The sequence below is a fragment of the Narcine bancroftii genome, chromosome 12, assembly GCF_036971445.1.
Source record: "Narcine bancroftii isolate sNarBan1 chromosome 12, sNarBan1.hap1, whole genome shotgun sequence".
Taxonomy (NCBI): Eukaryota; Metazoa; Chordata; class Chondrichthyes; order Torpediniformes; family Narcinidae; genus Narcine; species Narcine bancroftii.
The window spans coordinates 55,423,776-55,439,306 of record NC_091480.1 but is presented as its reverse complement, the minus strand read 5'-3'; the positions used below and the strand labels follow the sequence as shown (position 1 = coordinate 55,439,306).

At 51.4% G+C, this 15,531-nt stretch overlaps 1 protein-coding gene and 1 long non-coding RNA gene across 25 annotated transcripts in view; one reads left to right on the top strand and one right to left on the bottom strand.

Annotated features, from left to right (window-relative positions):
• The window catches only part of LOC138747023 (polypeptide N-acetylgalactosaminyltransferase 6-like), a 187,742-nt gene that overhangs the window by 12,292 nt on the left and 159,919 nt on the right, over positions 1-15,531 (bottom strand). For 7 of the 8 annotated variants that reach the window (XM_069905863.1, XM_069905862.1, XM_069905865.1 and 4 more), the window contains 2 exons: positions 10,077-10,174; positions 2,925-3,050 (listed from right to left, as the gene is read on the bottom strand). In XM_069905863.1, coding sequence (XP_069761964.1) covers positions 2,925-3,050; positions 10,077-10,174 — 224 coding nt within the window. Of the gene's footprint in view, positions 1-2,924; positions 3,051-10,076; positions 10,175-12,429; positions 12,498-15,531 lie in introns of those variants that run through there. The other variant, XM_069905868.1, reaches the window with a different exon arrangement.
• The window catches only part of LOC138747026 (uncharacterized), a 76,787-nt gene that overhangs the window by 14,393 nt on the left and 46,863 nt on the right, over positions 1-15,531 (top strand). The window contains exon 4 of one of the 17 annotated variants that reach the window (XR_011347262.1): positions 2,936-3,068. The exons of the other annotated variants lie outside the window; for them this stretch is intronic. This is a non-coding gene — a long non-coding RNA (uncharacterized lncRNA). The remainder of the gene's footprint in view (positions 1-2,935; positions 3,069-15,531) is intronic. 17 annotated transcript variants of the gene reach the window in all.

The following is a 15,531-nucleotide window of genomic DNA, read 5'->3' as shown; positions in this document are numbered from 1 at the left end:
TCGAAGAATGAAGGGAAATTTGATAGAGGTATTTAAAATTATGAGGGGAATAGACAGAGTAAATGTAGGTTGGCTTTTTCCACTGAGAATAGGTGAGATACAAACCAGAAGTCATGGGTTAAGAGTGAAAGGGGAAAAGTTTAAGGGGAACTTCTTCACACATAGAGTGGTGGGAGTGTGGAATGAGCTTCCAGCTGAGGTGGTGAATGTGAGCTCAATTTCAACATTTAAGAAGAATTTGGACTGGTACATGGATGGGAGAGGTATGGAGGGCTGTGGACTGGGTGCAGGTCAGTGGGGCTAGGCAAAAAAAATGGTTTGGCACAGACTAGAAGGGCCGAAGGGGCCTGTTTCTGTGCTGTAGCATAAATATCTTTGATTTTTCTAAAATTATGTTACATTATTTTAATGCATCACCCAGGGCAGTTCTGTCCATACAATGTTTTTCAAGAACTTGCAATTAAAATTACATTATTTTTTAGATTATTTTCTAATTGTTCACCCCTTCTCTCTTGAATACTGTTCTTCAAACTATAGTCATCCTCTGTGACCTCATAATCATGGTTATCTTTCAGTTCAGGTGGACTGCATCTTCACTGTTGATACGTGCACCATAGTCTCAAGATTCTTAAAACTGTCCTTCACCACTTTGAGTGGTCATGGGATAGAAAGTCACAGGAGTCAATTGAGATGATGCATTTTTTTCAGAGGTTTCAGACACCCTTTGCCTCGATTGACCAAAGGTTATACTGATGCATTGAAGCCAGTAGTAAATTTCATCATTAATGTCTATCTTGGCTGAGAGGTGGGTTCTGAGATGTGGAAGGTGGTCCACGATTTCCTGGCCATTGCCATGAACCGTGTAATGAAGCAAGAACACTTTGTTTGGGGACCTTGTGAATGTTGAATGTAAAGCCCATTCTCTCATATGCTTCAGTGGAAGTGTAGACAATCAGTGTAGATGACGAGTATCAGCAAATTCTTCAAGTGTAAGTTAGTGTGCATGTTCTGTTTAAAGAACACCCCCCCCCACACACACATCTATCACCCCACACATACCCCCCCACACACCCCACACACATAGACATACCCCCCACCCCTACACACACACGCTCTCACACATAAGACCCAGACACACCACCCCACACACACAGTTCCACAACCCCCCACACACCACCCTACACACGCTCCCCCCACACACGCTCCCCCCACACACGCTCCCCCCACACACGCTCCCCCCACACACGCTCCCCCCACACACGCTCCCCCCACACACGCTCCCCCCACACACGCTCCCCCCACACACGCTCCCCCCACACACGCTCCCCCCACACACGCTCCCCCCACACACGCTCCCCCCACACACGCTCCCCCCACACACGCTCCCCCCACACACGCTCCCCCCACACACGCTCCCCCCACACACGCTCCCCCCACACACGCTCCCCCCACACACGCTCCCCCCACACACGCTCCCCCCACACACGCTCCCCCCCATACGCTCCCCCCACACGCTCCCCCCATGCTCCCCACGCACACGTTCCCCACGCACACCCCATACACACCACCCCACACACACTCCACATACATACACAACCCTCACACACCTACCACCCATACACACCCCCCCCACACACCCCTCACACGCACACCTCACACACATGCACATACCCCCCACCCCTACACACACACGCTCTCACATAACACCCAGACACATCACCCCACACACACAGTTCCACATCCCCCCACACACGCTCCCCCCACACACGCTCCCCCCACACACGCTCCCCCCACACACGCTCCCCCCACACACGCTCCCCCCCACACGCTCCCCCCCACACGCTCCCCCCATGCTCCCCACGCACACGTTCCCCACGCACACCCCATACACACCACCCCACACACACTCCACATACATACACAACCCTCACACACCTACCACCCATACACACCCCCCACACACCCCTCACACGTACACCTCACACACATGCACATACCCCCCACACCTTCCACCCCTACACACATGCACACACCTCCCAAGTACGTCCCCCCACACACACATCCCCCCACACACATACCAACCCTCACACACATGCATATACCCCCTGCACCTCCCACCCCTACACACACATATCCACACCCCCCACACACACACGCTCACACACATGCACATACCCCCCACCCCTAATCTCTCTCACACACACACACACACACACACACACACACACACACACACACACACACACACACACACACACACACACACACACACACACACACCCTCCCCCCCAAACTGGGGGGGAGTGAGTTACAAAGTTACAAGGAGATGCTGGATAAGCTGGAACTTTTCCCTGGGGTGTAGGAGGCTGAGGGGTGACCTTTTAGAAAATCATGAGGGGCATGAATAAGGTCATTCTTGAGGTTAGATGCATCTAAACCTTGAGAGAATTATTTTAAAGTTGGTGGGGGGATGGGGTGGTGGGATGATAAAGATTTAAAAGGAACCTGAGATGCAATTTTATGCAGAGATGTTCATGGAATGAGTTGCTGGACAATGTGGTCGAGGTGGATACAATTATGCCATTTAAAAGACATTTGGACAGATACATGGATTGGAAGGGGTCAGAGGGATATGAGCCAAGCGCAGGCAAATGCGACTAGCTTAGATGGACAAGTTAGTCCAATGAGCCTGTTTCCATATTCTATGACATTAAATGTGGTATCAGGGTGACTTGTGAATACAGTACCGAACAATCTATGTCTGGTCACATATATTTCTTTTTAGCCTATACAAAGTTATCATTGAGTTATGGTGTTTTGTATATTTTGAGATATTTCTCAAAGTAGTGACTGTAATAGACTAGATTTAAAGTGACTATGTTATCAAAACAATACTCATTTATCCAAAATATATTGTTACATACCCCACTGCAAGATCCCCAATCCAGCCTTCATGCAGAATTATGTTTTCAACAAGAATATACTGTTCGGTTTTATCATCCTCATAAATGTTGTGATCACCCAAGACTACACGATATGTTGTACCTGATCTGTTGACAAAGGAAATGGTAAGTCATTCAAACAAAAGGCATTGGCAATGGTGAATGGGTGATTCAGCTAATAAAGGCCATGAATTTTATTATTAAGGCCAAAGCTTTTACGTATAGTGCAATAGTTTTGAAATGAAGGCCAATTATTAAAAACAATGGTACTCGGGTTGATGTTGTGGTTGCAACAATTGAGAACTGGTTTGCACTGAAGAAACAGAATGGGTTTCAATGCAGAAGTAGGCTTTAACAGGATGATGGAGGCCTGCTCCTGCAGAAAATAAAAGGTCCATGCTTAACTAAGCCAGTAACATGCAGATTGCCACTGATCCAACCCATGGAATCCTCAGTAGTGGTCCCAAAGTCATTATTAGGTGCTTGTAGCAGCCTGTGCACGGAGACCCAGACTGGCCCACAAAATGTCCGACGATTGTGGCAACCACACGGACCTGGGGGTTACACCAGCCGTCATCCCAGGTGACCTCCTGCATGGCAGTAAGACAGTGAGCTGTGGCGGGAACGCCAGCCAATCCCAGGCTGGTGCTCCGATGATGTGGTGCCCTGATGTCAGTACCTGGGACCCATATAAACACGACGGCCAGTGCAATAAACCAGTCAAGACTTTGAGGCAACTGGCAGTTGGACCTGAAGATGACGGACCAGGCGGTGCCAGCGACCATCCAGGCAGTCTCACTCAGGCTCCCAACAGTTTGGGTGTCGCAGCCACACATGTGGTTCAAGCAGGCCAAGGCTCAATTCCAGCTTCGACATGTTGTTGCCAACGACACCCGCTACTTCTACGTTGTGAGCACACTCAATCAAGACATAGCGGCAAGGGTTGTAGACTTCCTATGGCAAATATGCAGCCCTCAAAGAGCTGTGGCTCTCCTGGCGCGAGTGCGCTGCCCGATTGCTGCACATGGACAGACTGGGGGACAGGGCCCCGTCCGCCCTAATGAGTGAGATGCTCGTTTTGACCGAGGCTTTCCTGCTTTTCGAGCAGATCTTTCTGGAGCAACTGCCTGAGAACATTAGACCCTTGCTCACGAGCGAGGACTTCAGCAACTCCCTGAGAATCACGGCCTGGGCGGAGAGGCATGTCAATACTCTGACCAATGAGGTGCGGAGGCCCGTTGATGCCGCCCACCCTGCGGGTTTCTGGGAAATGCCCTGGCCAGCCATCGTTGATGGCTGCGGCGGTTGGCCCACATGATAGCCTCCACTATGTTTGGGACACCTTGTCAGGCAGGCGGACACCGGCGCCGAGCTAAGTGTCCTGCCCCCCCTCCCAGGCCTCGACACCTGCAATGAGAAGCAGGGCCTAGCACTGAAGGCAGCCAACAGCTCCTCCATCTGAACTTTTGGTACCCGCAGCATCCCCCTTTGGTTGGGCAACAGCCAGTTTACATGGAATTTAACCCTCGGGGCAGTGTCGTAACCGCTTCTGGGGCCGACTTCCTTTGTGCCCACTGCTTGCTCGTAGACATCAAAGGATGACGCTTAGTGCATGCCAGAACTTTTCAAACTCTACCTCTGGGGGAAGCCAAACTACCCACTCCTCACCTTGACTCTATAATGCTTTTCAACAACGAGTTCACCCGCATCCTGGCAGAGTTCCCCTCAATAGTGGTGCCAAGGTTCTCCGCGGCCGAGCCAAAGCATGGGGTAAGGCACCACATTCTCTCACCAGGGCTAAGAGTCCCCCCCCCCCCCCCCACTCCATGCCAGGGCACCCCAGCTCCTTCCCGAGAAGCTCAGCCTCGGTAAAGAGTTCAAGAGAATAGAGGAGTAGGGCTCGTGCAGCGCTCCAACAATCCCTGGACCTCCCCCCTCCACATGGTGCCGAAAACAGCAGGGGGGTGGAAGTAACGTGGTGACTACCACCGCCTCAACGAGGCCACCCTGCTTGACAGATATCCCGTGCCCCACATCTAAGACCGCCACCAACCTGCACGGGGCACAGGTGTTTTCCAAGGTGGACCTCATCCGGGGATACCACCAAATACAAGTTCACCCCCAGGATGTCCCCAAGTCCGCAATTATAACCCCCTTTGGCCTGTTTGAATTCCTATGATGCCCTTCAGGCTGAAAAACGTGGCACAAACTTTCCAGCGGCTGATGGGTGCAGTGGGCTGGGACCTCCCATTGCGTTCATCTATTTGGATGATATCCTCATCGCTAGCCGCAGCCGCAAAGACCATGCCACCCACCTGAGACAACTGTGCACACTGTTGAGCAAATTCGGCTTAGCAATCAACAAAGTTGATCAACAAATCAGCAAAGTGCCAATTTGGCCTGGAGACTATTGATTTCCTGGGGCACAAAATAAACAAACATGGGGCAACATTCCTCCCTGAAAAGGTCAAGGTGGTCCGACGTTTCGCCAAGCTACGAACAGTAAAGGGGCTTCAGGAATTTGCTGGTATGATAAACTTTTACCACAGATTCATACTGGTAGCGGCCCTCATCGTGCTCACCCTCTCTTCGCACTAATGGTGGGCAAGTCAAAGGACTTTACTGGGGCAATGAGTCTTGGAGGGTGTTCCAGAATGCCAAGATGTGCTGGCCAATGCCACCCTCCTGATACATCCCAGACAGTCGATGCCTCCAGCACAGTGGTAGGAAGCACACTGGAGCAGCTTGTTGAAGGTCGGTGGCAACCCCTGGCCTTTTTCAGCAGACATCTCTGTGCCCCCCCCCCCCCCACCCCAAGAGCTCAAATACAGTGCCTTTGACCGAAAGCTATTGGCGCTGTACCTGGTGATTAGACACTTTTGTTACTTTTTGGAAGGTTGGTAATTTAAGGTCTTCACTGATCACAGGCCATTGACCTTCACCTTCCATAAGGTATCCGAATTTACCACAGAAATACAGCAAATACTGTGGAAAAGCAATGTGGTACCCGAAGCTCTGTCATGCCCTGCAATCGAGTCGGTTCACGCCCTGTCCCGGGGGTGGACTACGTGGCCCTTGCCAAGGCGCAGCAGCAGGACCCTGAGATCCCTTTCTGTTTAAAGTTCTCCTAAACGAACCCCCACCATCAGTCACCTCTGCTCCCAGCGGTCAGTCACCACCGTCTCCCCTCCCCCCCCCCCCCACACCATTCACGGCAGTTATTCCCCCCTCCTCCCCACCAGTGACATGCTGCTGCCGCGAATGGTGGGGGGAGATTATGGGTAAGGAAGACAGCCATTGCTCCCACACCCCCGCATTGAACTGTCGCCGCGAACTGGAGCAGCATGTCGCGGCAATGGCACACACGCTCCCCCCACACACGCTCCCCCCCACACGCTCCGCCCCACACGCTCCGCCCCACACGCTCCCCCCCACACGCTCCCCCCCACACGCTCCCCCCCACACGCTCCCCCCACACGCTCCCCCCCACACGCTCCCCCCACACGCTCCCCCCACACGCTCCCCCCACACGCTCCCCCCACACGCTCCCCCCACACGCTCCCCCCACACGCTCCCCCCACACGCTCCCCCCACACGCTCCCCCCACACGCTCCCCCCACACGCTCCCCCCCACACGCTCCCCCCCACACGCTCCCCCCCACACGCTCCCCCCCACACGCTCCCCCCCACACGCTCCCCCCCACACGCTCCCCCCCACACGCTCCCCCCCACACGCTCCCCCCCACACGCTCCCCCCCACACGCTCCCCCCCACACGCTCCCCCCCACACGCTCCCCCCCACACGCTCCCCCCCACACGCTCCCCCCCACACGCTCCCCCCCACACGCTCCCCCCCACACGCTCCCCCCCACACGCTCCCCCCCACACGCTCCCCCCCACACGCTCCCCCCCACACGCTCCCCCCCACACGCTCCCCCCCACACGCTCCCCCCCACACGCTCCCCCCCACACGCTCCCCCCCACACGCTCCCCCCCACACGCTCCCCCCCACACGCTCCCCCCCACACGCTCCCCCCCACACGCTCCCCCCCACACGCTCCCCCCCACACGCTCCCCCCCACACGCTCCCCCCCACACGCTCCCCCCCACACGCTCCCCCCCACACGCTCCCCCCCACACGCTCCCCCCCACACGCTCCCCCCCACACGCTCCCCCCCACACGCTCCCCCCCACACGCTCCCCCCCACACGCTCCCCCCCACACGCTCCCCCCCACACGCTCCCCCCCACACGCTCCCCCCCACACGCTCCCCCCCACACGCTCCCCCCCACACGCTCCCCCCCACACGCTCCCCCCCACACGCTCCCCCCCACACGCTCCCCCCCACACGCTCCCCCCCACACGCTCCCCCCCACACGCTCCCCCCCACACGCTCCCCCCCACACGCTCCCCCCCACACGCTCCCCCCCACACGCTCCCCCCCACACGCTCCCCCCCACACGCTCCCCCCCACACGCTCCCCCCCACACGCTCCCCCCCACACGCTCCCCCCCACACGCTCCCCCCCACACGCTCCCCCCCACACGCTCCCCCCCACACGCTCCCCCCCACACGCTCCCCCCCACACGCTCCCCCCCACACGCTCCCCCCCACACGCTCCCCCCCACACGCTCCCCCCCACACGCTCCCCCCCACACGCTCCCCCCCACACGCTCCCCCCCACACGCTCCCCCCCACACGCTCCCCCCCACACGCTCCCCCCCACACGCTCCCCCCCACACGCTCCCCCCCACACGCTCCCCCCCACACGCTCCCCCCCACACGCTCCCCCCCACACGCTCCCCCCCACACGCTCCCCCCCACACGCTCCCCCCCACACGCTCCCCCCCACACGCTCCCCCCCACACGCTCCCCCCCACACGCTCCCCCCCACACGCTCCCCCCCACACGCTCCCCCCCACACGCTCCCCCCCACACGCTCCCCCCCACACGCTCCCCCCCACACGCTCCCCCCCACACGCTCCCCCCCACACGCTCCCCCCCACACGCTCCCCCCCACACGCTCCCCCCCACACGCTCCCCCCCACACGCTCCCCCCCACACGCTCCCCCCCACACGCTCCCCCCCACACGCTCCCCCCCACACGCTCCCCCCCACACGCTCCCCCCCACACGCTCCCCCCCACACGCTCCCCCCCACACGCTCCCCCCCACACGCTCCCCCCCACACGCTCCCCCCCACACGCTCCCCCCCACACGCTCCCCCCCACACGCTCCCCCCCACACGCTCCCCCCCACACGCTCCCCCCCACACGCTCCCCCCCACACGCTCCCCCCCACACGCTCCCCCCCACACGCTCCCCCCCACACGCTCCCCCCCACACGCTCCCCCCCACACGCTCCCCCCCACACGCTCCCCCCCACACGCTCCCCCCCACACGCTCCCCCCCACACGCTCCCCCCCACACGCTCCCCCCCACACGCTCCCCCCCACACGCTCCCCCCCACACGCTCCCCCCCACACGCTCCCCCCCACACGCTCCCCCCCACACGCTCCCCCCCACACGCTCCCCCCCACACGCTCCTGGCAAGGCCTCCTGATCGCGGCAGCACCTCCACCCGTTCGCGGCACCCCCTCACACACACTCCCCCCAACACCCCATTCGCAGCAGCGGCACCATGACGGGATCCTGCATTGAGCCAGTCATGGGTTTCCCTGTGATGCACACACGCAAGCACTGACGTCAATAGAGCAACTGGGTCAGCCATTTTCCCTTTCAAATTGTTGGAGGAGGATGCCCAAGTAAGTTTTACTTGGATCCATGACCACCTCTGAGGTCGGTCTGGGACCCAGTTGAGTTTTGACTGGGTTGACTCAGTTGGACCCTTGACCTGGGTTTGACCTGGGTCATCAACCAAACAAATTGCCTGGTTAACCCCATTTTACATGGGAATTTGAAAGGGCCTAGTGTTACAGGTAAGGAAGTAACCTAACCCATCCCCACCACTCTTTCGAAAGTGTCCTATGTTCTGTCTGAAACTGGTGGCTACTATGCTAATCTGCCACTTGAACCTAAGCTGCCCCAAATCATAATCATCTCTTCAAGTAGTTGATAATTGCCACTGACTGCTCCATTATAGGAAGTGATACTTCAAAGTGTGTTTCTCACTTGACAAAATCATGCAAAAGGGCAAGGATTTACATAACCATTGTTTTATGAGGTACAGTAAAACTCCTCTTATCCGGAATTCAAGCAACCAGCAAAAAAAATGAGCAAAATTAAACAGGTAAAAAATATGAAAGTTTAAAATTGGCGTGCCTCACCATTAGTTGGCCAATCCATGCAACACGCAATCTCAAGCAACTAGAAAATTCACTTCTCTGGTCTACCAATCCCCTAGGTGCTGGATACCAGGTATTTTACTGTATATTGTTGAAAATCAGTGCATAAATCCCTCAAGACTTCTGCAGGAATTTTGTAATATTTTGGAAAAAAAGTTTGAGAAGCACTGTTTTAATCATCCCTAATTGACTGGTTATGTGCACGGTTTTCTAACTCCAAAGGAAATGGGCCAATGACAATTTTTCTCAACCAAAATATTTCCGTAACAATTGGGTCTAGAGCAGTGATTTTCAACCCTCCCTTCGCACTCACATCTCACCTTGAGTAATCCTTTACTGATCACAGAGCACTGATGGCATAGGGATTACTTCAAGTTGTATGTGAGTGGAAAGAAAAAGGGTGAGATCCATTGATTTAAAGCTTCGGGGCAATTTGCACCAAAAAAAAATACTCTGGACACAGCTGATCACTGGACAGAGGAATCAAGCTTCTTTGAGATCACCAAAGTGGGTTGTGTTAAGAGTCCTAGCTAGAACCAAGTGCACAAATTGTATTACAGTGATAGTTACAGTGATAGATTACAGCTGCCCATTGGAGTATGTAACTCATATTAGTGCATGGTATTTTGCAGAATTTTTATATCATAATATTTGTAATACAGCAAAACCTCGATAATCTGCTATTCATTTATTTGGAGATCTTGCACTTTCTTAGCCTTAGTAAACTTTTAAAGGAGCTCTAGGTTATGCTACTCTCTTAGCTTTGACTGGCTTTACTCCAGCTGTAATGTTTCAGGGGTTTAGATAATAGGTGTAAGCGGCAAATAGTACCTGTCCACACAGTGAGCAGCAGTCAGCACCCATCTATAGTGAATTAAAGTCCCTCCACAAGTATGGTACCAGTAATTAGCGAAGCCTTGAAGGGAAACCTGTTAAAGGGAAAAAAAGATCCAGATTTCAGATTTATTGTCAAAGTACATATAGGACATCACATACAACCCTGAGATTCCTTTTACTTGCGGGCGTGGCAGAATTACCACTAATTGGTAGTGCAAAAAATAAACTGTACACAGCGTAAACATGTAAATAAAGAACTGTAAACAAACTGACGGTGCAATACAGAGAGAACAAAAGAAAATCAATAGATTCCCTGATTGAGTTTGTCGTTGAGGAGTCTGATGGTGGAGGGGGAGTAGCTGTTCCTGAACCTGCTGGTGCGAGTCTTGTGGCACCTACACCTCTTTCCTGATGGCAGCAGCGAGAACAGACCATGTGCTGGGTGGGGTAGGTCTTTGATGATTGCTGCTGCCCTCCAATGGCAGCGTTCCCTGTAGATGTTCTCAATGGTGGGGAGGGTTTTGCCTGTGATTTCCTGGGCTGTGTCCACTACCTTTACACTCAGGGGTATTGGTGTTCCATAAAGGACCGTAATACAGCCGGTCAGCACACTTTCCACCACACCTCTGTAGAAATTTGCCAGGGTTTCTCCACAAACTCCTGAGGAAGTAGAGGCACTGATGTGCTTTTTTCATGATGCCATTAGTTTGTTGGGTCCAGGAAAGATCTTCCGAGATATTTGTCCCTTTTCCACTGGCGTTCATTTAATTGGCTGTGCAGTGTCCCGGGATAGGAAGCCCTTTGTGCTGTTTCCACTGGGTCACCCTTAACTGGGACACTAATTGCTTTTCCACTGAACACACTCATCCCTGGAGATTGGAGTGTTCTACCTTCAAGTGGAAACGGGTGACTTTCTACTCTCCTTTTTCTTAATAGGCATACCAGCGTCAGTTGACAGCTGGGGATATGAGTCGGGGTAGAGGCCATCAATCCCCGCCGTGAAATGACGTCATTTGATGCTGGCGTGGTGTTTTCTTTTTCCGCTGGACCCTGTCCCAGTTAATTCCCCGTTAATTCCTTAGATAATGTGCCAGTGAAAAAGTGGCTATTGAGTATAGGGTTGTTGTTGGTGCACCATCCAGCCAAATTTTCAATCTCCAACCTGTAAGCTGACTCACCTCCATCCTTTATACAACCCACTACCAAGGATTTGTCAGCAAATTTGTAGATGGTGTTATTGTCGTACCAAGTCACACAGTCATAGGTGTAAAGTGAGTAGAGCAGGGGGCTAAGAACACAGCCCTGTGGTGCTCTGGTACTGATGGAGATTGTGGGCTGGTCATATGTTAAAATCATATTTTCAAAACACATGGAGCTTCATATTAATGCAGAAAATGCTGGTGGGAAATCTGCGTGAAAAGTATAGTGAAAGAATATTGAACTGTGTTAAATGGTTAGCATTTGTTTTGGGCAATAGTGCAAAATGGACAGCATTAAATTGGTTGTTGTACTCACCCAATATTTAGTTACGTAAATTTCAGTACTAGCAAACATCAAGTAGATGTATCTACACACAGATGATACATTTCCATGCAAAGCAAATTTCTGTTCTGGTCTTTAGAGACATTTGTCTATATATCAGTACAATCAAATAATTTATTGAATGTGAATTACTTTAAGACTTGATAAAATACAACAATCATGCAATTTACTTTGCTTGTTGAGATTTCTTTGGAAGCATAAATTTACCATTCAACCATGGATTTAGAGGAGAGAGTTATTACATGAGGTTTACTTTATATCCTGTGCAATGTCCATGCAAATATATAAGAACTATCCTGTCAAAGTATCGAAGTATGCTAGGGAGAAAGGAACATGGAAAGAAAATGGGTTATGTGGACCAAGAAAGGTTGTGCGCGTTAGCTGGTTTCAGCTAAGATAAAAGTCTGGAAGATGGAGCTTGCCTCAGAGCCCATGGCTTAGTGGTGAGTAACTGGTTAGGAATCCTGTTCCTGATTAATATTCAGTAACAATAAATGAGATGTGTTTGTTGGGTGAACCCATGATCATTATTTTAAATAAATTTTACTGAACGTTTTTATTATATACTGCTTACAATTCAAAAAACTAATTGATATCTAATTTCAATTGTAGAGATGAGGTCACTGATAATTATATGAAAATAGTTTGGCCATATATTTCTTTCTTATTTGAAATTTATTTCAAAGTTGCAACTACTTCCTATGAGTTGTGGGAGCATTTCGAAAAATGTTAAGACAAACATTTCATTGTTCTGAGAGTTCTGATAATCCATGCAGTTGTAGAGGCAAAGTTTTATCTTTCACACCTGCCATGGCCACGCATTACGAGATGCCTCAGTCCCTCCAATGACTCGTTTGTCTTCAGAACAGAGACCTGTAGATGTTGGGAAAAAAAAATTTCATTCTTTTCTTTCCTGAGGGACTTTTGCTGCCTTAAATTTAATCATATGTATTCAGGAAATCTGTAAAAGGCACTGTATCCCCTGAGCGAAATGAAAAATCTAACTGCAACAGCTCTCGGAAAAGGTCAGGTCCGTATGTACCTTGTGCAATGTATATGACAATAAACTTATTATCATTATCATAAAAAAAATCATTGTAGATGAGGAAGACCATTTATCCCATCTAATTCAACCTTTAAGATAGACACCAAAGTCTTCTGATTGTAGCATGCAATTTCTTCAAGTTATTTCAGGAATTCATTCGATGTATGATTACTTTCTATGAGAATAAATGTTCTTTTACTAGATTGAATCTCTGTCCTCAGGTGCCGCTGCTGTAATATAATTTGCAGAATAAGGCAACAGCACTAAAAGCAGTATTTCTAATCCTAAGAAAACCAGCTGAGCCAAGCAAGCAAATAAAAGAAACTTAAGTACAAATTATCAGCTGATCCTCAATGTTAATGCTGGAATGGTCATTGGGTGGGAAATGTGAAGGAGATGGCTCGTTAGGTCTTGGGGAGCTCTATGTGATTCTAAGCCTTTAACCCATATATTAAACACACATATACATCACCCTATCCCAGCTTCAGGAGGAGTCCAATGCAACATTTATCTCTTCTTCATTACCCTGTCCTGTGGTCTGTCTGAGTAGATTGTCCATTTATACTTACTATGCATAGTTTTGTGCTGTGGACTTGTTTCCCTTGGCAACAAAATAGAGGCTGCCCTCACAAGAACCTTGTAGCCAGCAAAGGGTGCACTTCAGATTTGGCATGTAGGCAAAAAACTAGTTCACAATCACGTAAACCTCCAATGATTTTGACAGATTTCCAGGAAGGGAGGAAAATTCGACAGGATTCCATTATTGTGGGGAAAGCACATCAATGCGTCAATCAAGAAAGTGCACCATTGGCTCTAATATTTTTGAAGACTAATAACTAATAATGGAAAAAGGCCATCTCTGCCCTTCAAGTCCACACCGGTTCACTCAAACAACTCCGCTAGATCCCCCCCGCCTATTCTCCACCCATAACCCTCCAACCCCCTCCTATCCATGTCTATATCCAGCCTCCTCTTAAATGAAAGAATTAACTCTGCCTCAACAGTTTCCTCTGGAAGATTATTCCATTCAGCCACCTCTCTCTGAGTGAAGAAGCATCCTCTAATGTTTCTCCTAAAATTTTGCCCCCTTCCCCTCAACTTGTATCCTCTTGTTTCAACCTCCCCTGCTCTCAGGGGGAAGAGTCTACTTGCATCTAGTCTATCTATTCCCTTCATAATTTTAAATAACCTCTATCAAATCCCCTCTCAACTGTCGACGTTCCAATGAATAAAGTCCTAACCTCTTCAAGCTTTCTCTGTACTCTAGGTATTTTAAGCCAGGCAACATCCTTGTAGATCTTCTTTGCACCCTCTCCACCTTATCTATATCCTTCCTCTAATTTGGAGACCAGAACTGAATATAATACTCCAAACCTGACCTCACCAAGCCTTAAACAGTCGCAGCATTACTTCCCAGCTCCTATACTTTATGCTATGATTTAAGAAGGCTAACATACCAAATGCCTTCTTAACTACCCTGTCAACATGGGAATCCACCTTCAAGGAACGCTGCACCATAACTCCAAGATCTCTTTGTTCTTGTGCATTCCCCAATGTCCTCCCCTTTACAACATATGTCCTATTTTGATTATTTGTTTTCTGAAATGAAGCAGCTCACACTTCTCTACAGTAAATTCCATCTGCCATCTTTCAGCCCAACTCTCCAGACAAACCAAATCCCTCTGTAATCCCTGAAAACCTTCCTCGCTATCCACCACTTCTCCCTATTTTTGTATCGTCTGCATATTTTCTTACCCAGTTAACCACCCCATCTTGCAAATCATTAATATAAATTATGAACAACAGGGGACCTAGAGGCACGCCGGTCATCATAGGCTTCCATCCTGAAAGACAGTTGTCCACCATGACCCTCTGCTGTCTTTGCTCTAGCCACCTCTGAACCCATCTTACTTATCTTTCTTTCTTCTTATCTTTGGCTTGGCTTCGCGGACGAAGATTTATGGAGGGGGTAAAAAGTCCACGTCAGCTGCAGGCTCGTTTGTGGCTGACAAGTCCGATGCGGGACAGGCAGACACGATTGCAGCAGTTGCAAGGGAAAATTGGTTGGTTGGGGTTGGGTGTTGGGTTTTTCCTCCTTTGCCTTTTGTCAGTGAGGTGGGCTCTGCGGTCTTCTTCAAAGGAGGTTGCTGCCCGCCAAACTGTGAGGCGCCAAGATGCACGGTTTGAGGCGTTATCAGCCCACTGGCGGTGGTCAATGTGGCAGGCACCAAGAGATTTCTTTAGGCAGTCCTTGTACCTTTTCTTTGGTGCACCTCTGTCACGGTGGCCAGTGGAGAGCTCGCCATATAACACGATCTTGGGAAGGCGATGGTCCTCCATTCTGGAGACGTGACCCATCCAGCGCAGCTGGATCTTCAGCAGCGTGGACTCGATGCTGTCGACCTCTGCCATCTCGAGTACTTCGACGTTAGGGGTGTAAGCGCTCCAATGGATGTTGAGGATGGAGCGGAGACAACGCTGGTGGAAGCGTTCTAGGAGCCGTAGGTGGTGCCGGTAGAGGACCCATGATTCGGAGCCGAACAGGAGTGTGGGTATGACAACGGCTCTGTATACGCTTATCTTTGTGAGGTTTTTCAGTTGGTTGTTTTTCCAGACTCTTTTGTGTAGTCTTCCAAAGGCGCTATTTGCCTTGGCGAGTCTGTTGTCTATCTCATTGTCGATCCTTGCATCTGATGAAATGGTGCAGCCGAGATAGGTAAACTGGTTGACCGTTTTGAGTTTTGTGTGCCCGATGGAGATGTGGGGGGGCTGGTAGTCATGGTGGGGAGCTGGCTGATGGAGGACCTCAGTTTTCTTCAGGCTGACTTCCAGGCCAAACATTTTGGCAGTTTCCGCAAAGCA